Genomic DNA, 27,335 nt, shown 5'->3' with positions numbered 1-27,335 from the left:
CTCTCAGAAGCAACAACACCTGGGATGCAGCACTCAGAAAATACAGCGTATTTAGCTCTATTTACTCTAATTTTCTTCCTTTTAAGTGAAGGTCGAGTTAGCCATATGTTGTCAGTTCAGCTGCATTCTTTAAAAAGAAGAAAATCAATTCTGATAACGGTGCCTGTAGATAGCCAAAAATATGATAACAGATGTGGTATCTACTTGTAAAAGTACTTTGGGGCCAAACAAAATAACTGGACTAGTTAGCATTTACAACTATTAATTATGACCCAATCAGGAAGAACTTCTCTATTGTGCCAGGGTGGTTTGACCTATTTCAATTTACTTTTGTACTGTTATGACAAGTCGTCTGTGGTATGATTTCAATTTATTGACCACAAAAATAGACAGTTTTGTTACAAGGTAGAAGGTGTTTATCAATAATTGAGGTAATATATTAGCAAACCTACAGATAATTTTAAACATTAACATTATAAATAGTCTCCAGTACAGAAAAATATATTTAATCTGTAATTACTTATGACATTAAATATAAAGTATTAGCAAAGAGGTGACTGATTTAGACTTATGGCCATTAATGTCAGTCTCATATAGAAGTGAAGGTCCACACAAAAAAAGCTGCATTCGCACGGTATTTGACGTTTTTAGGAGCATGTCATAAAACAGTGATTGTTTTTAGCCAAAATGTTTTCGGGTATTACCTGGTAAATGAAGCCACTCATTCGTGGACTTGCGGACAGCATGAGGAGAGCAGTTCCGAATAGCATGAAATACCTTTCTTCTTTTTCCTTAAAAACAAAGACATGGCATGTTATTTCTAATGTTTATCTTGTAGTCTTAGACTTAAATATTCGATAATGTAAGACTGAGTCATATTTAGTGACGAATAAAATGAATAAGGATATCCTATCTATTTTTACAGCTGAAGTACTGAATAATTCCGCCAAAGTCCAACTATGAAACGAATGCAAAAACACAATCTAACCAATAAAATTTCTTGTTAAAATACAAACTAAAAAGTGATTACCTATCTCCATGTCTTCCTTCCAAAAATATTTGGAAATCACTGTCCCATGGCATAGTATGAAATGGAACTTTTTGGGTCTTCAGGATTATAAATGTATAAAGAACTGTTGAGTCCTTGCTGCAAGGTCTGAGCTGAGGTTGCTATCCACTTGGAATAAACACTCTCCCTGAAGGCCATTGGTGCTGGACCATAAAACTATCCAAGAATGGAATTTCGAAGTGTCTGAGCAAGCACACGGCCCCAGATGGTTCATTCCTTGTCATCTTGGTTAGGACTCTAGACAAGCATCAAAGTGAAGCCAGTTCGATACCAGCTCTTCCGGGGTTAGAGAAAGCCAGATTCTCTTGTGTCTCCTAGTGAAGAACAGCTATCACATGGTGAACTGCAAATCCGTTTATTCCAAGTGGATAGCAACCTCAGCTCAGACCTTGCAGCAAGGACTCAACAGTTCTTTATACATTTATAATTCAGAAGACCCAAAAAGGTCTATTTCATACTATGTCATGGGACAGTGAGTTCCAAATATTTTTGGAAGGAAGACATGGAGATAAGAAATCACTTGTTAGTTTGTATTTTAACAATAAATGTTATTGGTTAAATTGTGTTTTTGCATTCGTTTTATAGTTGGACTTTGGCTCAATTATTCAGTGCTTCAGCTGTTAAAATAGATAGCATATCCTTTCACAGAGACGGATGCCTACTAATATGTGGAGATTGTTCATCAAGGCTTTTGAAACTTTTCCTGCACGCTTTCAGCAACGTCTGGAGCCCATTCGTGATATTAGGGGAGTGTAGGTCTGCTAAAGAGGCACAGCAGAGCTTGAATTAGTTTCACCCACTCTCATTGGCCCAGCACCTTCCATGGTTAGTCAGGTTGATACTTTTTGGTTACAGCTTTAAGGCCGTCGAAGGGTGCACATCTTTACTTTGTTAACAAAAAAAGCTGTAAATCCAACAACAGTTTATCATAGCACTAAAGTAAAATAAATGAATACTCAAGGGCGACTCACAAATAGCACTTTACATGTTTTACCCTCCCATAAAAACAAGTAGCTGGCAATCCTAAACAAACAAGTATTGGCAAAGCCATTACGTAGGGGTTTAATATGGTAACAAATGCAGCAAAAGCATATCAAAAGCCAGGCAGTTAAAGGAAAAAGTAGACTACATTGAAGGCTCCCTATATTGATACAGTCTTTTTTTAGTTCTACTTAAAATAAAGGTCAGAGGGCAAGGGAGTCTTCAATACAGTCTTTCCTTAATTTCTGTAATGTAAAAAAAAAGGAAAGACTATAATGAAGCCTCTCTTTCCATGCAACATTCTTTTGGAATCAATGAACATGAGTAAAGTATTTAAGACAAGGAAGCCACCATACAGCCAGCTTTTGTTTCTAGGAAAAGAAAAAAAGAAAAATGCCCAGTCCCAAAGGCTCTAATTAGAGATCAAAAAGGTGGGGGGAAAAAGGTGGGAAGATGAACAAGACAAAAGAGGGGGGCAGAGAAGAACACAAGAGTGTGTTGGGTGGGGAGGTGTTAACATGTATATGGAAAAAGGGAGGAGTGAAAGGAAAGAACACAAGAGGATACTGGCTAAGCATTGTCAATGAGAGTAAAGGGGAGAGGGAGGGGTGACAGGGATGAACGAGAATGGGTGGTGGACAAGGTTGGTGACGACATATACACAGAAGACGGAGGGGGACAAGTGGTAGATACAAAAGGGTGCAGGCAGAGGGGTGTTGAGAAGAGTAAATAATTGGTGAGAACAGATTGAGACAAATGGTAGGGCGCCAGCAAGAGCGGGCAGAGAAGTCTAGAGATACAAAATAGTCCCCCATGCAGAGAAATGAAAGACCTCGAGCAAAGATTAATACTGCACTAGAGTGAGTAGAGTTGGGACTGACAAAGTATGAAGACAATGGCTGAAAGATGATTGGTGTAGTAAGCCAATGGTTTAAAGTGGGAGACTTAAGGGCTTGTGGTTAACTATAGATCAGTTTGAAACCTACACACTCAAAGGCTAAACACAAAAAAAACTATCAATACAAATGTCATAGTGTAAGTAAAGTAAATACTTCAAACAATACACTCGACTGAATTACAAGCTACACGCCATGTTGCATTAGCCCCATGACCAAAATCTAATGAGAACAGAGTTAGACAATGTAAACATCTACAAAATGTCATGGCCTTGATTGACAGCCAATTTAAACAATGGTAGAACATGAAAACTGCATGAAATACAATGGCCGAGATGCCTCTCTCTCTTTAATTCTTATTGTACTTTATGGACAAATTAAGGACACAAGGTAAACCTAAACAACTAAAGATTTCTGTAGCCAGACCTAATAAACAAGTTACTTACCTTCAGTAACGCTCTTTTTGATGTATACTCAATCTAACCGTAGATTTCTCACCTTGGTAATATTCCCAGCTGTCAGACTGGATGCAGGAACTTCGAAACAGTGCTTTTATGCATTGTGCGACTTCGTATCAATGCCATTACCCTCTTGAAGAGACTAACAAAGCTGCATATAAGTGCCACCCATGTACACTAATGTCAGTTTCATTCATTAGACTTACCATGCCCTCAGACATAAAGCCAACAGATCAAATTTAAAACCAGTGTGCGGGTTCCTAAATTGGGATCTTTTAGATGAAAGTGACCCTAACACAGATTGGAGAAGCAGGCGGGTCGGTGAGGAACCTGCTGTTAGATAGGTATCCACCAGAGTTGTACCGAAGGTAAGTAACTTCTTCTTCTGATGAATACACATCTAACCATAGATTCCTCACTTTTGATCAAATACCAAAGCAGTACCTCCCAAGATGGTGGGTATGTGGAATGGCTCAAACTAAAAAGTCCAGCAGGACAAAGTAGTCAAAATGCCTATCTCAACAGACTTGACTGCATCGTGAACGTGTGCACCATACCAATGTAGATGCCTGACAAATTCCCAAGACAGAAACACAATGTGTTACCGCAGTGGTAGCCGCCTTGACGATGGTGGAAAGAGCCTTAACCTTCTAGAGGCTGCTTATTAGCCAATGCTAGCAGATCTTGATGCAGGGCAGGGCCCAGTGAGAGATGGCCTATTTCTTTGCCACTTTGCCCTTCTTTGCCCCAAACAACCCCACAAAGAGCTCATCATCCGCCCAATGTTCCATGGTATGAAGAATGTAAAAGCTGAGCACTCTCTTGGGGTCCAATCAATGGAGTCTCTATTTCTCTTTCGAGAAATGGGGCAGACCAAAGAAGGTCGGCAGAGCGATGGCTTGTCTAATGTTAAAAAGTATCACCACTTTCAGCAGAAAAGTTGCTCAAGTCCTTACCGCCAGTTTACCCGGGAAAAAGGTTGTATAAAAAGGCTGGACTGAGAGGGCTTGACATTCAATCACTGGGTGTGTGGATGTTATAACCACCACAAAGACCGTTTTCAAAGTAAGTAGACACAATGAACAACTATGCATTGGTTAGAAAGGGATACACATCAGAAAGGTGAGGGCCAGATTTAAGTCCCACTGTGCCATAACAAAGGGTGTTGGTGGAACCATATGCTGGAAACCTTTCAGAAAATTAATCACAACCAGTGATCTGAAGAAGGACGGCTGATACAGCAAACCTCAAAAAAGCTGAAAGAGACAACTGTGCCCAAAGCATGGCTTGCTGGGCCAAAAAACAAAGCAACCAACAACACTCCAACAGTTTTGCCTCCAAAGAGTTTACACCATAAATATTTCCCAGTGTCCTGCATATAAATATTTTGTGGAAGAGTGCCTGGCTGCCAGGGTGGTGTATTAATAGGGGGTTTACCCAAATAAAGTCACTGGGACCTGGGTTAACTAAGTACTCAGAGGAAGGGGTCCCAGCATGAGTAAGAAAAGAATAAATAATAATCAAAAAAATTAATCACAAAGACATTGAATCCATCCACATTGTTTTAATCACAATGGGAGTGTATACTGAATATACTGAACATTTGAACAATAAATAGATAAATGGTTGAACAGTGCCCCGGGGAGGGAGGGGGGTGCGTGATCATGTGAGGATGATGTGATGAGGGGGAATTTTGGTGACAGTACAATCAACCAATTGAAATCATTTAGTTGGCAAAGTTACATACTAGGTACAAAACAAAAGACCCTCAGTTCAAATTATATGTCGAAGAACAGTCATGCTCCACATAGTTCACTCAATGAAAAAAAAATTTGGGGCGTGAAGTTGATGATCAAAAGCAGGCGGTTGTCGACGTTTCGACCCTCGAAAATACGCAGGTATTAGTGATGTCCTTGCAGTGGGGTCTTCATCAGAACACGGGGAAGGCAACCTTGGTGGTATCGATTCAAAGAATGGGATGTTTGGATGAAGCCTTTCACTGTGTCCAATAAATGTGTTTAACACGCGTTCGCCAGTCGGGGACCAGGGGAATCAAGGTCTTTCACTGTTTCCAATAAATGCGTTTAACACGCGTTTGCCAGTCGGGGATCAGGGGAATCAAAGGTCCGGTGGACAAACGATAATGGCGAGTCCGACGCCGAGTTAATCTGGCAATGAATTCCGTTTGAGGCTGCCAGGGTGACAAACAAAAACAGGAGGGAGATGAAAAGAAACTTACTGCTGCTGTTCAACCTCAATGAATGAGGTGCTGATTGCCCAGGTATAAGACCTTGTGCTTTGCTGCTGCAACAGGATGTCCTCTCACAGTGGAAACCTGATGGAAATGGGATGCTCAAGCCCAGAAGTTGCGGGTAACACAATGGCTTAATTTAGCACCACTAGGAAGACTTGGGTTTGGCTGTTACTGATGTTCCTAAGAACGTCGAGCAGGAGGGGTAGCAGTGAGTAGGCATACAGGAGTCCCTCACTCCTTTTTATGGAGAATTCATCTCCAAGAGAGTGCTTTCTGGGGAACTTCAGCTTGCAAAAGTGCTCTCAGCAGGGTCGAAAAGACCTAGCCATGGTTCCTTTCAGTGTTGAACAATTCTATGCACCACCTTCAGATGGATATTGTAGTTCATGATCCAATAAGCACTTGCTAAGCTAGTCAGCCCTGGCATTTAAAGATCCCGCTGTTTCACAACAAAGGAAATGCCATGATATTCCAGCCAGGGGTGGTGAGGGACAGAGTCTCTGAATTAAGCAGAAATCTCTCACCCAGTCAAGAGATCAGGGCTAGATCCAACACCGTTTTTTAGCTCACTGCACCATCCCAGTTTCAGAACCTGGCTGTATGCAAATTAGTCTGTTCCTGTCCCAGTGCATGATGGGAACAGGGCAAACCAAACTACAAAAGCCAATTCTTACACTGGGAAGGAAACAAGCTCCCGGGGACCGGTTTATGGCATTACAGCCGTCTTCGGCCCGGTTTGCTTGAATCCTGATGGTGCAATGAGCAAGGGACTCACATCTGAGTATACCCTTCCACGCTTAGGGTGGACAAAAATATTTACAACAAGGGGTGGTGAGGGACAGAGTCTCTGAATTAAGCAGAAATCTCTCACCCAGTCAAGAGATCAGGGCTAGATCCAACACCGTTTTTTAGCTCACTGCACCATCCCAGTTTCAGAACCTGGCTGTATGCAAATTAGTCTGTTCCTGTCCCAGTGCATGATGGGAACAGGGCAAACCAAACTACAAAAGCCAATTCTTACACTGGGAAGGAAACAAGCTCCCGGGGACCGGTTTCTGGCATTACAGCCGTCTTCGGCCCGGTTTGCTTGAATCCTGATGGTGCAATGAGCAAGGGACTCACATCTGAGTATACCCTTCCACGCTTAGGGTGGACAAAAATATTTACAACAAGGGGTGGTGAGGGACAGAGTCTCTGAATTAAGCAGAAATCTCTCACCCAGTCAAGAGATCAGGGCTAGATCCAACACCGTTTTTTAGCTCACTGCACCATCCCAGTTTCAGAACCTGGCTGTATGCAAATTAGTCTGTTCCTGTCCCAGTGCATGATGGGAACAGGGCAAACCAAACTACAAAAGCCAATTCTTACACTGGGAAGGAAACAAGCTCCCGGGGACCGGTTTCTGGCATTACAGCCGTCTTCGGCCCGGTTTGCTTGAATCCTGATGGTGCAATGAGCAAGGGACTCACATCTGAGTATACCCTTCCACGCTTAGGGTGGACAAAAATATTTACAACAAGGGGTGGTGAGGGACAGAGTCTCTGAATTAAGCAGAAATCTCTCACCCAGTCAAGAGATCAGGGCTAGACCCAACACCGTTTTTTAGCTCACTGCACCATCCCAGTTTCAGAACCTGGCTGTATGCAAATTAGTCTGTTCCTGTCCCAGTGCATGATGGGAACAGGGCAAACCAAACTACAAAAGCCAATTCTTACACTGGGAAGGAAACAAGCTCCCGGGGACCGGTTTCTGGCATTACAGCCGTCTTCGGCCCGGTTTGCTTGAATCCTGATGGTGCAATGAGCAAGGGACTCACATCTGAGTATACCCTTCCACGCTTAGGGTGGACAAAAATATTTACAACAAGGGGTGGTGAGGGACAGAGTCTCTGAATTAAGCAGAAATCTCTCACCCAGTCAAGAGATCAGGGCTAGATCCAACACCGTTTTTTAGCTCACTGCACCATCCCAGTTTCAGAACCTGGCTGTATGCAAATTAGTCTGTTCCTGTCCCAGTGCATGATGGGAACAGGGCAAACCAAACTACAAAAGCCAATTCTTACACTGGGAAGGAAACAAGCTCCCGGGGACCGGTTTCTGGCATTACAGCCGTCTTCGGCCCGGTTTGCTTGAATCCTGATGGTGCAGTGAGATAAATAACGGTGATGGATCAAGCCCTGATCTTTGGACTGGGTAAGAGTGGTCTGCTCAATTCAGACACTCTGTTCATCACCACCCCCTTTTGTAAATCGATTTTGGCCACTATAGGTGTGGCAGGGTATACTCAGACATGAGTCCCTTTCTCACTGCTCCATCAGGATTCAAGCAAGCCGGGCCGAAGAGGCTGAAATGCCAGAAACCGGTCCCCGGTAGCTTGTCTCCTTTCTGGTAAAGAATTGGCTTGGTAGTTTAGTCTGCCCTGTTCCCATGATGCACTGGGCCAGGGACAGACTGATTTGCATATAGCCAGATTCTGAGCTGGGATGGGGCAGTGAGATAAATAACGGTGATGGATCAAGCCCTGATCTTTGGACTGGGTAAGAGTGGTCTGCTCAATTGAGACACTCTGTTCATCACCACCCCCTTTTATAAATCGATTTTGGCCACTATAGGTGTGGCAGGGTATACTCAGACATGAGTCCCTTTCTCACTGCTCCATCAGGATTCAAGCAAGCCGGGCCGAAGAGGCTGAAATGCCAGAAACCGGTCCCCGGTAGCTTGTCTCCTTTCTGGTAAAGAATTGGCTTGGTAGTTTAGTCTGCCCTGTTCCCATGATGCACTGGGCCAGGGACAGACTGATTTGCATATAGCCAGATTCTGAGCTGGGATGGGGCAGTGAGATAAATAACGGTGATGGATCAAGCCCTGATCTTTGGACTGGGTAAGAGTGGTCTGCTCAATTCAGACACTCTGTTCATCACCACCCCCTTTTGTAAATCGATTTTGGCCACTATAGGTGTGGCAGGGTATACTCAGACATGAGTCCCTTTCTCACTGCTCCATCAGGATTCAAGCAAGCCGGGCCGAAGAGGCTGAAATGCCAGAAACCGGTCCCCGGTAGCTTGTCTCCTTTCTGGTAAAGAATTGGCTTGGTAGTTTAGTCTGCCCTGTTCTCATGATGCACTGGGCCAGGGACAGACTGATTTGCATATAGCCAGATTCTGAGCTGGGATGGGGCAGTGAGATAAATAACGGTGATGGATCAAGCCCTGATCTTTGGACTGGGTAAGAGTGGTCTGCTCAATTCAGACACTCTGTTCATTACCACCCCCTTTTGTAAATCGATTTTGGCCACTATAGGTGTGGCAGGGTATACTCAGACATGAGTCCCTTTCTCACTGCTCCATCAGGATTCAAGCAAGCCGGGCCGAAGAGGCTGAAATGCCAGAAACCGGTCCCCGGTAGCTTGTCTCCTTTCTGGTAAAGAATTGGCTTGGTAGTTTAGTCTGCCCTGTTCCCATGATGCACTGGGCCAGGGACAGACTGATTTGCATATAGCCAGATTCTGAGCTGGGATGGGGCAGTGAGATAAATAACGGTGATGGATCAAGCCCTGATCTTTGGACTGGGTAAGAGTGGTCTGCTCAATTCAGACACTCTGTTCATCACCACCCCCTTTTGTAAATCGATTTTGGCCACTATAGGTGTGGCAGGGTATACTCAGACATGAGTCCCTTTCTCACTGCTCCATCAGGATTCAAGCAAGCCGGGCCGAAGAGGCTGAAATGCCAGAAACCGGTCCCCGGTAGCTTGTCTCCTTTCTGGTAAAGAATTGGCTTGGTAGTTTAGTCTGCCCTGTTCCCATGATGCACTGGGCCAGGGACAGACTGATTTGCATATAGCCAGATTCTGAGCTGGGATGGGGCAGTGAGATAAATAACGGTGATGGATCAAGCCCTGATCTTTGGACTGGGTAAGAGTGGTCTGCTCAATTCAGACACTCTGTTCATCACCACCCCCTTTTGTAAATCGATTTTGGCCACTATAGGTGTGGCAGGGTATACTCAGACATGAGTCCCTTTCTCACTGCTCCATCAGGATTCAAGCAAGCCGGGCCGAAGAGGCTGAAATGCCAGAAACCGGTCCCCGGTAGCTTGTCTCCTTTCTGGTAAAGAATTGGCTTGGTAGTTTAGTCTGCCCTGTTCCCATGATGCACTGGGCCAGGGACAGACTGATTTGCATATAGCCAGATTCTGAGCTGGGATGGGGCAGTGACATAAATAACGGTGATGGATCAAGCCCTGATCTTTGGACTGGGTAAGAGTGGTCTGCTCAATTCAGACACTCTGTTCATCACCACCCCCTTTTGTAAATCGATTTTGGCCACTATAGGTGTGGCAGGGTATACTCAGACATGAGTCCCTTTCTCACTGCTCCATCAGGATTCAAGCAAGCCGGGCCGAAGAGGCTGAAATGCCAGAAACCGGTCCCCGGTAGCTTGTCTCCTTTCTGGTAAAGAATTGGCTTGGTAGTTTAGTCTGCCCTGTTCCCATGATGCACTGGGCCAGGGACAGACTGATTTGCATATAGCCAGATTCTGAGCTGGGATGGGGCAGTGAGATAAATAACGGTGATGGATCAAGCCCTGATCTTTGGACTGGGTAAGAGTGGTCTGCTCAATTCAGACACTCTGTTCATCACCACCCCCTTTTGTAAATCGATTTTGGCCACTATAGGTGTGGCAGGGTATACTCAGACATGAGTCCCTTTCTCACTGCTCCATCAGGATTCAAGCAAGCCGGGCCGAAGAGGCTGAAATGCCAGAAACCGGTCCCCGGTAGCTTGTCTCCTTTCTGGTAAAGAATTGGCTTGGTAGTTTAGTCTGCCCTGTTCCCATGATGCACTGGGCCAGGGACAGACTGATTTGCATATAGCCAGATTCTGAGCTGGGATGGGGCAGTGACATAAATAACGGTGATGGATCAAGCCCTGATCTTTGGACTGGGTAAGAGTGGTCTGCTCAATTCAGACACTCTGTTCATCACCACCCCCTTTTGTAAATCGATTTTGGCCACTATAGGTGTGGCAGGGTATACTCAGACATGAGTCCCTTTCTCACTGCTCCATCAGGATTCAAGCAAGCCGGGCCGAAGAGGCTGAAAAGCCAGAAACCGGTCCCCGGTAGCTTGTCTCCTTTCTGGTAAAGAATTGGCTTGGTAGTTTAGTCTGCCCTGTTCCCATGATGCACTGGGCCAGGGACAGACTGATTTGCATATAGCCAGATTCTGAGCTGGGATGGGGCAGTGACATAAATAACGGTGATGGATCAAGCCCTGATCTTTGGACTGGGTAAGAGTGGTCTGCTCAATTCAGACACTCTGTTCATCACCACCCCCTTTTGTAAATCGATTTTGGCCACTATAGGTGTGGCAGGGTATACTCAGACATGAGTCCCTTTCTCACTGCTCCATCAGGATTCAAGCAAGCCGGGCCGAAGAGGCTGAAATGCCAGAAACCGGTCCCCGGTAGCTTGTCTCCTTTCTGGTAAAGAATTGGCTTGGTAGTTTAGTCTGCCCTGTTCCCATGATGCACTGGGCCAGGGACAGACTGATTTGCATATAGCCAGATTCTGAGCTGGGATGGGGCAGTGAGATAAATAACGGTGATGGATCAAGCCCTGATCTTTGGACTGGGTAAGAGTGGTCTGCTCAATTCAGACACTCTGTTCATCACCACCCCCTTTTGTAAATCGATGATATTCCAGCCAACTCCAGAGGTGATGGGCCTTTCGGCAAGGCATTGAAACCAGGACCCTACACTGCTCTTCTAATTGCTGTACCATATGGCACTGGTGTTGTATCACAAAAATCTGTACCAGCCTCCCTTTGGTGGATAGTGGGAAGGCCTTCAGTGCCAAGCGAAAGGCCCACAACTTCAGCAGGTTGTTGTTGACCCCACCAGGTAGGTCTCTCCCCCTCCGCACAGCACCTCCTGTGTCTCCCTGCCCCATTTGCCGGTGTTGAGGAAGTTCGAGGCCCTCCACCACCTGCAGGCTACCACCTGCGCCTCATCCCTGGTGGCCAGTGGTAGGCCGTATGTAGGTTTATTCATCCTCTGCTTTATTGCTTTTATTATATTGCCTGTATTGTCATTGTTGTGTCTGTGACTGCTGTTGTCTGTCTTCCCCCGCTGCCTGTCCGTGTCCCTTTTTCTTCCCTCTGTTCCCCTCGCTGTCCCTGTGCTCTCTCTGCCCGGTCTTTCCTTCTGTACCCCTCGCTTCCCCCGTGTCTCTGCCCGGTTTTCCCTTCTGTTCCCCTCGCTGCCCCTGTGCCTCTCTGCCCGTTCTGCCTTCTGTTCTTAGCTGCCCCTGTATTTCTGTGTTCTGTATTTTGCCTCTGTGCCACTCGTTTTTCCGGTATTTCTGTGCCCTTCTGTGCCACTGGTTTTTCCCCTTGTTTTTGTGCCTTTTTTGCCTTCTGTTCCTCTCGTTTTTTGTGCCCTTCTGCCCTCTGTTACACTCGTTTTTGTGCCCTTCTGCCCTCTGTTCCACTCATTTTCCCCTTGTTTTTGTGTCCCCTTTGCCTTCTGTTCCACTCGTTTTTGTGCCCTTTTGCCCTCTATTCCTCTCGTTTTTTGTGCCCTTCTGCCCTCTGTGCCACTAGTTTTCCCTCGTTTCTGTGCCTCTTTTACCTTCTGTTCCACTCGTTTTCTGTGCCCTTTTGCCTTCTGTACCATTCGTTTGTCCCGCGATTTTTTTCCCCTTTTTCCTTCTGTTACCTTCGTTGTCCCTCACCGCCCTCGCAACTGCGTCCCCTGCGGCCCCGCCCCCCTAACGGCCCACTGCCCATTCGCTGGCCCCGCCTCCCAGCTGCTTCCAAATATACCGGCCGCGCCGCTGGCGCGCCTAAGTTAAGCCCGTCTGCGCCCGTCCACGCCTGGACCTCGCCCAGCGCCAGAACCCTGGCCCCTGCACCCGCCATGAAGACCGCCGCCACTACGATGCCAGCACTCTGCACGGTCTCCGGGCGGAGCCACACCTGCTTCAAGGCCGCCCCGAAAAGCACACCAGGTCCCATCACCTGCCGGAACTGCAGCTACACCAGCCTAAGAGCCGACAAAGCACCCGCCAAGAAAGACCTCAACCACCTCCGATGCATACTACTGAACACCCTCTCCGCTCGCAAGCATGCCGTCGAGCTCTGGGACCTGCTCGACATAACATCCCTGGACGTCCCCTTCCTGACAGAGACCTGGTTTAACTACTCCTCCGCACCCGACATCGCCATAGCCATCCCAGATGGCTACAAGATCACCCGCAGAGACCGCACCAACGGAGTCGGAGGAGGAATCGCCATTGTCCACAACAGCAGCAGCAGGTACTCGACAAGCACCGACGACGCGCTCAGCACCGCCGAACACATACACTTCCAGATCCACACAGACCCTAACTCCACCCTCAGACCCCATCACCGCCAAAGCCTCCACGAAGGAATGAAGGCCGTCGCTGACTGGATGAAGACCAGCCGTCCGAAGCTGAACTCGGACAAGACGGAGGTCCTCATCCTCGGCACCAACCCTTCAGCCTGGGATGACTCCTGGTGGCCGACGACACTGGGGGCAGCACCGACACCCACCGACCACGCACGCAACCTGGGAATCATCCTCGACTCACCAATCTCAATAACCAAGCAAGTCAACGCCCTCTCCTCCTCCTGCTTCAAAACCTCTGCATGCTCTGCAAGATCTACAGATCGATCCCGACAGATACAAGAAAGACAGTCACCCAGGATGTCGTCAGCAGCAGACTTGACTACGGAAACGCCCTCTACGCGAAGCCCTGACCAAGCTCATCAAGCGACCAAAACGCATCCAAAATGCCTCGGCACGACTGATTCTCGATGTACCACGCCACAGCCACATCGCCCCCCACCTGAGAAACCTGCACTGGCTCCCCGTCAACAAGAGGATATCCTTCAAGCTCCTTACCCACGCACACAAGTCACTCCACAAGACCGGCCCAGCCTACCTCAACAGACGACTCTCCTTCTACATCCCCAACCGCCAGCTACGCTCCACAGTCCTGCGCATCCGAAGAACAACCTTCCGAAGAACAACCACCGGTGGGAGATCCTTCTCCCACCTTGCCGCCAAGACATGGAACACCCTCCCACTGAGCCTACGACAGACCCAAGACCTGCTGATCTTCAGGAGGATACTCAAGACCTGGCTGTTCGATCAGTAGCACCTCCCACAAGCGCCTTGAGACCCACGCGGGTAGGTAGTGCGCTTTACAAGTGATTGATTGATTGATTGATTGAGGAGTCAAATTTCTACCGGAGACCAGGGGCCTCTGATCTCCACCTCTACCAGATGAGCTACCCAACCCACCAGACACACGGCTGTCACCACTGTCGGCTCTGGGCAGGGAAGGGTGAGGGGTCTGCTGCTGGGCCAAATAAAGTCAGGCAGTCACTATCGCAGATCCTTTGCAGTCTCCCCCGAAACTGGAATGGAATGCAACAGGTTCCCTTAATGCTGGGCCCAGTGCAACGTTTGGTTCCACTGCAGAGCCGTACATGCCACATGGCATAGCTTATGAGCAGGATGCACAAGGCCAAGAGGTTGATGACAGCGCATTCCTTATACAAAGCCGTGAGCCCAAACATCAAAGGAATTATTTGTGCGGGTATGTCACAGACATTTGTGTGCAACAGTCCCGGCAAGGTTTAAATCTTTTAGATTTTTGGAGGGGACAAAGCTCCGATTGCACACTGGCTGGGGAATTTTTGAGAAAACAAAATGTCATCAAATCAATGAGTAGAAGGTGAGTGCAGCTCCGGATCTGCGTTCCAAGGTGCAGAATGTAGGAAAATGTCATCAATCAGGGGTGGCGCTTATATGCGGACAAAACAGAGTCAACGGAGAGCTAAACTGTGCGTGGAAGCACTGCAGGTTACAAGTTTCCAAATCCAGTCTAGCATCATGGGATATTCTAAAGGTGGGGAATCTGCATCAAAAACATACTTCCCATCTATGGCTTTGGTAGACTTTTGGAAATGCAGGATAATATAAATGATATTCTGTGTGTGGCACAGATTTATTCTTTTTCAAACCCATGACCAGTAAGATGCTTTCTTCACTAAAACTGTGAAGCAAACAGTTCAACTTTCACAGCAACACAAAGAAGGTCACCTATCACTAGCATACTGCCAATCATTACATCAGTCCTTTCTCTCTTGATACTTCAGTCAAATCTTATTAGACAAACTGAGTTCCTATTTGAATCTGATAGAATCAGGTTGCCCCACTGGCCCCAAAAAAAGGCTCAAACGCTGCTTTCTATTCTTGGTATCCCTTTTCTGGAGATGGGGAATCTTTCTGTCACAAGTCATGTAAAGGCTCTAACTTGTGAGCCAGGCTGTAGGACCAAAGTGAATCTCTTTGTCCCCACCTATTTGCAACAGCATCTGTTCAAGAGAGAAAACAAGGTTTTTGTAACGAAAGAGAGAGACAACAATGCATGGCACAGGAAACGATGCAGCTGCCTGTCGGATAACTTGAAGCACCCTGCTAACTAATGCTATGTAGTTTAGGGGAATACTAAGGGATGAGAATACAATATTAGAGTTCAACAAAGTTCTATCCATATCTTAACCGTAATTGCAGTTCCAAACTGGTTATTCTCTAACCTCAAACATGTAACTGCTTCCAAATCACCTTGAGCACGTTTTCTACCCAGATACCTAAAAATTCTCCTGACAACTGAATAGGAATGTACATAAAAGAAAGGCCAGTATGTAAACAGAAGTGTCCCAAAATATGAACATTGGTTATCCTGCATTTCCAAATTGTGTGCCAACGACGACAAGCTTATATAGCTCAACCTTAAATAAAGTCAATAATATCTCCAGAAAGAGGCTTGTATTCTGTACTTCAGTGTCTTGCGGGCTTACTTCAACCCAAGTGCCCTGTGCTATGATCACAAAACTCTTCTAAAGTCAATAGAGTCCTAAAGATGGCAAAGCATGTATAAATGTACTTCTGTCCAGTTTTTAAGTAAGTCAAATACCACACACAGTCCACCACTTATTTTTCAACACACTCAATGGAGGCAGAGAATTAAAATATTAAGCAATAGGAACTAATGTTAAGTGATGTCAACATTTACAATGTACACATATGTAGATAGGTAGATAGATAGATAGATAGATAGATAGATAGATAGATAGGTAGATAGATAGGTAGATAGATAGGTAGATAGATAGGTAGATAGATAGGTAGATAGATAGATAGATAGGTAGATAGATAGATAGATAGATAGATAGATAGATAGATAGATAGATAGATAGATAGATAGATAGATAGATAGATAGATAGATAGATAGATAGATAGATAGATAGATAGATAGATAGATAGATAGATAGATAGATAGATAGATAGATAGATAGATAGATAGATAGATAGATAGACAGACAGACAGACAGACAGACAGACAGACAGACAGACAGACAGACAGACAGACAGACAGACAGACAGACAGACAGACAGATAGATAGATAGATAGATAGATAGATAGATAGATAGATAGATAGATAGATAGATAGATAGATAGATAGATATGCAAAAAAAGCAGGGAACTCTGAGCGGAACATGGAATGAATTAAAGCAACCCCTGACACGTATTTCGCTCTAGTTAGAGCTCATCACAGAGGTATAGCTTTGTCCCAACACAAGAGTGCACCCAGTATAAGTCAAGGAAATACCCTTTCAGGTTACGAGCGCTGCATAAATTATGCAAAAAAGGAATCTGGGAACTCTGGGTAAATCCCAAGTTTAGGTGGAGAGCAGCTCCTTTATATGGAGCATCCTACAACACCATATGTTTCTATAGCAGAGTTTTTAAGCCTAGGATCAGCACAGTGGCATCCATGCCAAGCTAAGGAGTGACAAAGCCTTTTGCAATTTTTACAGTAAAGTCTTTACACAAAGCATTAGCAAGTGCTAGCCACACCAAGCTGAAAAAATGCTCTTGAAAAATGGCACTTGCCAATCCTTCATAGCATTAGTAATTCTGAGTGTAGTATTACCATGGCAATGCCACAGTGGGAATAGTAATCAACCCCTAAGTGTTTGTTTGAAAATTCATAACTGATAAAATCAAGCTTCTTACCTCATTTCCTCCACATTGTACAATGACTTGTGACATATAAATAGGATTTCCCATGCTTTTTATGTCTTCCCCTTCCCAGCCCTGAATGGGCTCAGACAGTATTTGCAACTCCAGTTGTTTCTTCTTTCGTAGGTCCTGGCATTGAGTCTGAAAAAGTCAAGAAAAGTTACAAAACATTTCTGTATAACAGTATGAATATTTATCAAGAAAAACATAATAGAAAATATTCTATGCCTTTAGCCCATTTCTTTGGCATACATTTAAAAGTATAAATGCATATGCATATATATGTATAGAACTGTATTTAAAAAAATGTATATATGTATATTTTGCCATATTTCTTTAACATTCTATGTTTATGACTGTGTATTTAGATTTACACCTCTTTACATTTTTTAACCCATAGTTGGATATACAAAATTAAAGAAAATTAACAAAGCCAATATTGCAAAGTCAGTAAAAGTGTTTTCAAAAGAATAAATAGTTATCTTTTAAAATGAAAACATACTGTAAGAAAATGCCTCTTAGTGCATCCACCCCCATTTCTTTTGGGCTGAAGGCGCTGTTTGTTTGACACTGTGCACTGGGACTCTCCTAAGCGGGATCCAGTGCATGTGCTTTGACCCCTAAAACATTTTGAAATTGGCTTTAATCCAAATTAGCATACATAACTTACTTAGAATTCCACAGTATATGGAACAAAGTTTACCAAGGGTCCGTAAGGTAAATATCACTAGTGGACTGAAACACCCACTGTGCCACCCACTACAGTGACAGTGCAAACATGCCTGCAGGACCACCACTGTAGTATGTCTGTGAAGTATTAAAACTCCAAATTCAACCTGCCTAAATAACCCCTTTTGGCAAGCCCTCCTTTTAAATATTAATAAGTCAGCCCTAAATAGGCCTTAGTTTCCATAAGGCATGGTGTATGATAAGTGTTTATTGGTACACATGTCTTTACAGCGAAAATGCCCCTAAAGCTATTTAACCTGTTAGCTGCGCTTTAAGAAAGCATTGTGATACAATATTACAATTTATACAGGCAACAGCTACATAATTCGTTTTAGACTTTTGGAAATATTTATTGTAAGCCCAATTCACTGGTAAAGTCAACCACCTCAAACTCAACCCAAAAAAGACTGAAATCATTCATTTGTCCCCTAAGAACAACTCGCTCACCATTCTATCCTGGATCTCGGACCTTACAGCACTCAACTGCTCTCTCACTATATCAAACTCACTTAAATTCCTTGGTTTTAACATTGACCAGAGCCTTACTCTTATCGCCCACATAAAAAAACTCAGCCAAAAGCGCTCTCTTCACACTCCATCACTTAAAGAAAATTAAACCCTTAATTTCTGAAGACGACTTTAAATTTGTCATCCAATCGCTGGCCTTGTCAAAAATCGACTATGGTAACGCCATCCTCGCTGGAACTCCTAAAGCCCACCTCGCCCCAATCAAATCTGTTCTGAACCTGGCCGCTAGGCTCATTACCGACCTCAAACGGTTCGATCATATCTCCCTTGCTCTTAAATCCCTCAAGTGGCTTCCAGCTGAAGGATGGCTTCCTACAAGACAGCTTGCATTACACACAAAGCCCTGCATCAACGCTCCCCACAGTACCTGTCAGATAAACTTCACAAAGTGGGCTGCTCTAGATCATTGAGGAGCTCCAACACCCTCGCACCTCCTCTGTTAAACAGGAAAACCTCACACTCTCGCTTTTTTTCTGGGAACATACCTAACATCTGGAACTCCCTCCCTCAAGATCTTCGTTGCAACCCCTCTTACGTCAGCTTCAAAAAATATCTCAAACTTCTCCTGCTCAAACAATACTGGGGTCCTTACATCCTCCCTTGGGCACTCATACCACCCCGACCTCCTACTGTTCTCCTCCCCCTCTCTAATCTCCCTTCGCCCACTAATTCCTCCCCCCAGTCTTTCCCATAGGACCTGCCTCTTCCCACTTGATATTGCCTTAACCTCCACCCCTCCTCAGCCACCCCTCCGTTCCCATACCCTTCCCCTCTCGTCTCCATCCTTTCCCTCACATCCTAGGCTAATCTCTCAGGACTTGCTGTAGACCATTGCAATAAATGTAATTTGATTGTGTAAAAATAGAGCTGTTTTTACTTTCTAGTTGGGTTTTGAATTCCCACCTCATTGTTATTATGTTACATTCAATTATTTTATCCATGTATAGCTTTTTGATATCGCCTTAACTACCCCCCTCTCTAGCCTCTCCCCATTCCTATACCCTACCTCCCTCTTGTCCATCCGTTCCCTCTTCCACTAGCCTTTTCTCTCATGACTTGCTGTAACCCTTTGCAACTTGTGAAATTAGATTGTGTAATATTTAAACTGCTTTCTACCGTTTGTATAGGTTTTTTAATACTACCTCATTGTAAATTTTGCTATACTGCAATTTGTAGCCAGCGCTACATAAAACATTTTAAATAAATAAATAAATAAAGTCAGATCTGTAATAGATAGTTTTGAAAAGGTACTTTTAGAAAGTTACCTACAACAATGCTACAATGCCAACACAAGTGAGATCTACTGAATGAGGACTTTCAATACTACAGTGGAGATGGTTATTACTTTACTTATTCTTTGCAAAAAAATAACAAAAGGTCCATGGGCCTTTGTGGCTCAGACTTTGAATCTGTAACATCTAACCTTGAGTGGAGATCCTCAAATTTGTATTTGTAATCTCATTACTCCAGAGTCTTTAAATACTATAAAAGATTATGGAAATTTGCAACAATAAAGTAATTCCGAAAATCTTATCTCTAATAAATCCCACCACCCTCAACAGGGAATGGCCATAAAGTTCTTTCTTCCATAATTAACCTTTTATGTCGACTACTCACGCCCGAAAATAACCCAAATACACTCAGGGCAGGACAGAGGTCTTACGTTTATGGAAGAGCAAGACTGAATCAGTGTTACAAGATCTCTAGTAAATAATCAAGGCTCATCATCTCATCTCTATAAAGAAATAGCCCGGCAAGCTCATTTATGTTTCACATCATTAGAATGAATACAATGAGACTGGGTACCAATTTCACTCCTGAATTTGAATGCTAAGGCCAGTAGCTTTAATTACAATACAGTGGACATACTTTGACCACAAATTCTAAAACACATTTGTTGGGCAACTCCTACAATTAAAAAAAGGTAGGATACCTGCCCATACTAAGTGGCAACATAAGTAGAGTGTCCCAGATAGTCACCATCTAAATATCCAACAATGAAGACCCATGGGCTACCCTCCTACCGGAATACCTCTGCACAACCTTGGGAAGATTTGCCTCAGCCCAAACCAGACCCATCAAGAGGGCAGTCAGAAAACACCTGAATCCATAAATTTATAGTAGATGTTGAAGGTTATCTTACCATACATTAAAGGCCTGAATTTGTCAAGCATCCTTTCATGGTAACATATTTCAGCCATCCTGGCCACAAATGCCCCCATATCCAAAATGTGCAACAAGAATTCCTCCATAGGTGAAAGAAACAGGAATAAAGAAGGAATAATACCCACTTGGTCTGCATGGAGTATGAAAGATACATTCAAACCTGTGTCCATGTTTGAACATTAGCAAGTCTCCCTTACATGGGAGGGAGTACAAACTCTCAAAATGCCCTTAGTACCAGGTACATATGATGGCAACCAAAAATGTACCTGAAACAAAAGGGAAATTAAGGAAGAACACTGCAACTGTATCATGTCAGAAGAGGCAGAGGACAATAAAGGAAAATCCCAGGTTATATTAGAGGGCTTAAAATTTGAGTAGGCTAAAAAGAAACTTAAATGTGTTTGCAACTTGACCCATCTCTTTTTCTCAAGACTTGCACAACACTCCTCAAAAGCCTGTATGGTTGCCACTAAATCATACAAGTGGGTGTGCTACAACTAAGCCAAAGTCCAAAATTGCCTGAACAACATAACACCTGCAACAAAGTTCAACTTCAATCCAAAACCTTCAAGGTAGATGTCTGCTGTGCAGACTGGATCGCCAGAGCATCAGTAGCTATATTTTTAGAAATCAATAGGTTATATATAATGGGGACCAAATCATGTGGGACCTCATGATAAGAACCCATATCTACACGACAGACAATGGCCTAAGAATTGGAAACAAGCACATTTTCTTTTTTTACATTTTTCCGACCTTTATTGACCGTATGCAGAACTGACACAGCAGGGTGCCTACAACCCATTGGGCCGGCCGCGTCAGGAGGGCATGCAAGGTAATCATCCAACTAGTTTGGTCTCTAACAAACATGAGTAACCCAGAAACTTAATAAGCCCACAGTTCTCGTGCCACTGGTCTTCGTTTGGATCGACTACCTCGAACTCACTCGTCCATTATGTGCCACCGTCTTGCCCCTCCACCGCCCCACAAACCCATAGGTTGCACAGCTCAGGACAGTCGCCCCCCCCAACATTTGAGGAGCTAAAGACTTCTCGGCTTCCTTCCCCTTCCCGCCCGTCCACCCCCTCCGAGAGATGATCTGGGTTTATGTCAGCAATATCGGTGTGTTTCAGGAGGTAAGTTTGCAGAGGGCCCCAGATGTCCTGTGGGCGGGATGTAGGTGGCATAAATTCAGCATAAGTGTGAAGCTGCTCCTGAAAATGTATAAGATCATTCAGCCACTTCTTAAATTTGGGAGCCTTTCCTATCCCCCAGCGGCATGCAATGCGTTTTTTGGCTAACAATAGGGCCAGGGAGGTGTATTTACGGATCTTAACAGGCAGCTTCTCAGTGTATCCCAGGAGAGCCACAAGGGGGTATCGGGCACGTAAATGTAAATGTAAATGTAATGTAAATGTACAGGAATTTATATAGCGCAAATCACCGAGCGGTTTCTAAGCGCTTGCTTAGGGAACCCGTCCTGGTATTCTCCTGTGAGATAACCCCAGCAGGGTATCCGCAAGGTGAAAGCCAGGCATCCCGCCGCGAGGGGCCGTTGTGGAGATTAAGCAAGCTATTGCCCAGAGTCGCAGAGTGTGAACCCGTGAATCGAGTAGGCACCGGAGCGAGAATTGTCGAGTCCATGGACATTTTAGGACTCAAAACCCCGCCGAGCCGGGAATTGAACCCTGGTCCCGGGCTGACCTCTGCTTCCAGGTCTGCCTCCTCTAACCAGTGAGCCACACTTCTCCACGTGCAACCCGAGCATCTCATCCAATGCACTGAGGGCCTCCCTCCAGTATTTCCGGATCAGCAGGCAATCCCAGGCCAGGTGTCTGAACCCTGCACCCGCTGCTCCGCACCTGTCACAGCGGTCAGTGTCGCGCAGCCAGAGATGGTGAAGCCGGGCGGGTGTATAATAAAGTTGGTGTAGATATCTGTAGTGTATGAGTCGTAATCTGCTGTTGGCTGAGATTTTGCCAGTCTGGCGGCAGCAAAAGGACCACTGTTTTTCCGTGAAGGGGTGAGCCGTTTCCTCCTCCCACTTGACCCTGGCTGGGGTGGGGTCCCTCTTCCATTCCCTCTGTGTGGTGCAGTATTTATTTATTTATTTGCGTTTTTTTATATAGCGCTGTGAATAAACTCCCGTAGGAGTATCTCCGCGCTGATGACAACCGGTAGGGAACTGATGAAGGAAGCAATGAAATTAAAAATTAAATTAAAAATTAAAATTAAAAATGCTGTGAAGCTGCTGTAAACCAACAGGGTGCTAGTTAGAATGAACTAAACAGGAAAGTTTTCAGGTATTTTCTAAATTGAAGGTGGTTATGGCATTGCCTCAGTGAGAGCGGGAGAGAGTTCCAGATTTTTGGGCCCACTACAGACAGAGCCCTGCCACCTAGCCTAGATTTAGTTATCTTGGGAACACTCAGTAATAGCTGGTCACTGGATCTAAGGGCACGGGTAGGGACATAAGGAATAAATTTGCTGGCCAAATACTCTGGTCCTAATTGGTTGAGGCCCTTATGAATGATGCAGCATGTCTTAAACTTCACTTGTTGATGTATTGGTAACCAGTGAAGTTTGTGAAGTAACGGTTTGGAGGAGGATATGGGGGGTGCGTTAAGCACCAACCTAGCTGCTGTGTTTTGCACCACCTGCAGACGATCCAAAACCTCCTCATTTGCACCTGCCAAAAGACCGTTACAATAATCAAGGCGGCTAATAAGTATAGTCGTGACACTACACTACATGCTCTGGGGAGACCTGCTGCAGCAAGATGGGAGAGCCCGCATGTCCTGCCTGAGTCGCACATAGCAAAAACGTTCCAGCAGGGTGGGGGAGAGGCACCAAAAAAATCTTTGCTGGTGCAGAATATCCCATGTGTGTATAGTTGCCCCCAAGTGAGCCGGGAAAGCCTCCGCAGCATCTGGCAGCATCCCCCATCCTGTGTAACAGGCAAGTCATACCTTCCCCGCAGAGGTGTGAAAGGTGAGTATAGTAAGGGGCTCTGGAGCCTCCGCGCCAGGTCCTGCCAAGCGCTAGAGGTACATTGGACAGTAGTGGACGCCACGTGTCTAGGGACTGTAGGGGCGCTCAAATATGCTGAGTAGGGCGTGGGAGCCATGTGCCCATCCAACACTGCTAGATGAGGCATATATGGAGGGGGATGTATACAGAGCGCTGCAAAGTGAGCCTGGGAACAGATAAGATAAAATTCAATATCAAGGACCTCAAAAGCCTCTGGCGTCAAAGGGACGTGTGAGAACCTCCTGTTGTATAACATTTTAGGACCATATTGTAATTTTCCCGATTTATGCCCTTATATAGGTATAAATCACTATATCCTTATATAGGCATAAGAATCATAACCATATTTAGACATAGCTCATGCAGTCCAAATACAGCAGGGCTACTTCCACTAGTTCTGAAAATCTACAACGATTTCTTGGAAAACTCGGCTTTATCAGCTAGGGCCTTCCCCTTGCTCGAATACTGACTATTCCAAGAACTCATGGATATTTTTCAAAGAACTAAGACACTTTGATGACGTTATTATGTCCACCTGTATGTCAATCTCGCCACCTTCAAGGTATAAATATGCCCACACTTGCCATAGCAAACACATGGTGGTTTGGAGCAGTTCGACTATCTACTTGCCCGACGTGCCCTGCTACTGTAAGTGCCGAAGGAAGCCGATCCTCCAGCAGACGCACTGAGAGAGATGCTGTCTTTTCTCTTGCTGAGAAATCCAACTCCAGTGTTTCCAAGCTACCCTTGCAGGTTGTTGGGAAATCGAGCCTGACCTTCTTCATTCCAAATCAAGGTACGAAGCTGATTAGACCCTAAGAGAAATCTTGGACAGATTCTTGGCAAAGACTAGGACATTCATGCTACACCTCACTTACTTCTTCCCTCGTACTAAGCTTAGGTTAGGTACATCAGGGTAGGCGTATTTTAGAAGCACCAGTTGAGTACTTTTAGCATTATGCATTACATTTTGCAACCAGTTTTATGATTGTAGCAGTTTATTTCTTATGCTTGAGAAAGAAGGCTGTTCAATAAATCCTTTTATTGAAAACGCCCGTCTATCTATTTCTCTGCACCTCTGGTGAAATGAAGCATGCACGATTGACTGAGTAAAATATCTATCTATTGTTTCCAGGACTCTGAAGATCAGTTTTATCTTGGGGAAACAAAGTTGTCATGTTTATGTGGTTGTCAGACACTAAATCCCTTCTTGTGAACTCGAGAAAGTTTCTAGTGACCTCTGAGCTAGCTGGCACTCACAATTAAGTGTAATATATTTCGATAGAGACCTAGTCAACATAAGTCCTACGTCACATCTATAGGATATATTATTCCAATGCGCAGAGCCAATTGGGAATATAGGAACTACAGTACATGGCGCCCAACGTTTGGTAAGGCACTAATTTAACGCTAGATACTAGAGTAACTCAGACGTGCTTTTCACGGAGACCCCTTTAGCCAGTAAATACTCCAATAGACGTCTGGAGTGGGTTAAAGGATAAAATATCTGCCTTAAACTGGGTAGGATGAATAATCCTATTTTTTTAGTTTTTGGTTTTGTTCAACGTTGAAGGATACAGTGTTCCAAAATATTGTGCACCTTATCTTTATTTCCTTGAGACTTGCTCTGCAAACTTTCATTAAACAATGTCGAATAACGACAACACAGAAGCCGGTAGAGCTGGAAATGCTCAACCAGGTTTTGCCACCACAGGGTTTAATGAAGACGATGTGGATGCTATAAACATCCCGGAAAATGTGAGGAAAACCATAGCTATAAAGCTCATAGAAAATGGCCTATCAGCAAGAGGTGGTAGGGTAATTTTTGTGATAGAGGAACATAAATATCGGCAGACAGAGGTATTCTATTCATGGATTATCTTTCCACAAGCAAATCCAACAACACATGTGTTCCACTTCTACAAGATAGAGCGGAATACATTCCTTTCAAGGACATTGAAATTCCACTAACTTACCAAGAGCATCAGCTCTGGTTTAAAGGCGCCCTACAACATCAAAATCACATTACCATGCTCGGTCCACTAGGTAGACCAGGAGCAACATGGCCGGTACTAGCTAGCTATACACCACATCCCGCCATTGAACAAATGATAGGTCCAGAACTATTAGCTCAGCTAAAACAATTCATTAAAATCCACAGACAATTAGTACAATATGTCATGCAGACTTTAACAGTCCAACCTGCCATAAGAATTCCACAGCACACCCCCTCATCAGGGGATAACAAACTATATTACACCACAGACTATACAATCAATCATTGGTAAGTTGCCCACAAAAAGGGAACAAATTCCATTCTGGTTAGCTCAAAAATGTACTCAAATGGAGGCAGTATTTCCCGATAGTACACCTCATGAGAAACACAGGTACACCTCATGAGAAACACAGGATTTTAACAATCTGTTTACCAATGGGGATCGCACTACACGTGGAGACTGTGACACTTGGGGTACAGTCTTTGATTCAATCTACACAAAAACACATGGTGTTCCGTCTATGGCGGTAATACCTGACGTCCTGAAACAGATTCAAAATGAATACGGACCAGAACCTGCCTTGAATCTTGGTATGAAATTACTAAAAGATTACAAACAGGTCTCAGCTATATTATTAGCTAACATTAAAGGTGAAGCAGAATCCGTAGCAATCCACCAAAAATTCAGAGAACTTGATATTACTGAGCAACCGTATGAACTTGCTAGAATTATTGGAAAATCCTATGAAGAACTAGGAAGAGATAGTTTGGGTGGGAAACCAGTAAAACCTGAACTGACAGAAAATCCTGAAAAAGTTTAATCAAAAACAATCTCACTACTCCTAATAAGACGAACAAGAATGTCCTCTGCCCCCTGAAAACAGCCCGCAATTGGGGGAAAACAAGCTTATAGTGCTGTGTGCGCGATTGTTAAAGGTCGCTGGCGCGATGGTAAATTCTGACCCATGGTCACAAAAACTCAATCTCTCGGAGACTGTTCAGCTCAGCGAGCTGAACTACAGGCTTTCAAGATGGCGCTTGAAAATACCGAATTCCCCACACTCATAGTGTGCGATTCGTATTACTGCGTCCAGTCTTACAATCAATATCTGCAGAACTGGATTCAAAATGGATTTAAAGACGCAAAAGGTGGCACAATCAAGCATAAAATGCTTTGGGAACAAGTAGTTCTTTTACAAAAAGAACTACAAAAGACTCACGTGATCCATATACTGAGTCATCAGCGTGATGGCGTTCACGTTGAAGGGAATTCATTGGCTGATGAAGTCACGAAGGAGTTGGTGCAAATGGCTTCCAAAGCTGCAATCACTCGTTCAAAAACAAAAATAGACAGCAAAATAATGCAAGCTGTCTCTGCTTCAATAAAGGACAGTGGTAAAACATTACCAAAAGGCTTTCCACTCAAGTACTCATTTATAACTGATGCAAATAATGTCCCGTTTGTTCGAATCCCTGGAGTGGGGGAATAGAGTAATCCCAAACATGGAACACAGGTTAGGGCTAATCTTAGCAGCGCATGAAGAGCAGGTGTTTCTGCTACAGTATCATTATTAAAACAAAGATACTGGTGGCCACACATGAGGAAACAAACCAGCAACTACGTTTTGGATTGTGAAATCTGCCAAAAAATGAAAGTTTCAACAGTGAAGAGCCCGCCGCAGACGCCTCTTCTAATTTCGGATAAACCATTAGCATTTGTTTACCTGGACCACTGTGGTCCCCTTCAAAGGGATGGTAACTATAAATACATCATGGTTGCAGTGGATTCTTGCACAAGATTCATTTGGATGTGGCCTCAGCGCTTGGCTGACGCCCGAACTGTTATAAAAGATTTGCGAGTCTTTATCGTCACATACGCAATCGGCAAGCTACATTCTGACCAGGGTCCTGCTTTTAGCTCTCGGGCTTATAAGGAGGCCATGTCCAGTTTGGGCGTTGCATTGCAGTTTTCGAGTCTATTCCATCCTGAGGGAACTTCGATTGTGGAGAGAAAAAACCGTGACATAAAGCAATCTATAACAGCTAGGGTATTAGGTTCGGGTGACGGGTGGGTCAAACATCTAATAAGTGTCCAACGTAGTCTTAATAACC

At 44.6% G+C, this 27,335-nt stretch overlaps 1 protein-coding gene across 4 annotated transcripts in view; it reads right to left on the bottom strand.

Annotated features, from left to right (window-relative positions):
- ARHGEF6 (Rac/Cdc42 guanine nucleotide exchange factor 6) overlaps positions 1 to 27,335 on the bottom strand; it is a 1,115,823-nt gene that overhangs the window by 417,996 nt on the left and 670,492 nt on the right. For all 4 annotated transcript variants that reach the window (XM_086918632.1, XM_086918633.1, XM_086918635.1 and 1 more), the window contains exons 12-13: positions 16,769 to 16,915; positions 705 to 791 (exon numbers count right to left, since the gene is read on the bottom strand). In XM_086918632.1, the coding sequence (XP_086774758.1) occupies positions 705 to 791; positions 16,769 to 16,915 (234 nt within the window). The remainder of the gene's footprint in view (positions 1 to 704; positions 792 to 16,768; positions 16,916 to 27,335) is intronic.

Source organism: Lissotriton vulgaris, chromosome 4_1 (assembly GCF_964263255.1).
Source record: "Lissotriton vulgaris chromosome 4_1, aLisVul1.2, whole genome shotgun sequence".
Taxonomy (NCBI): domain Eukaryota; kingdom Metazoa; phylum Chordata; class Amphibia; order Caudata; family Salamandridae; genus Lissotriton; species Lissotriton vulgaris.
This window is presented reverse-complemented; position numbering and strand designations above follow the sequence as displayed.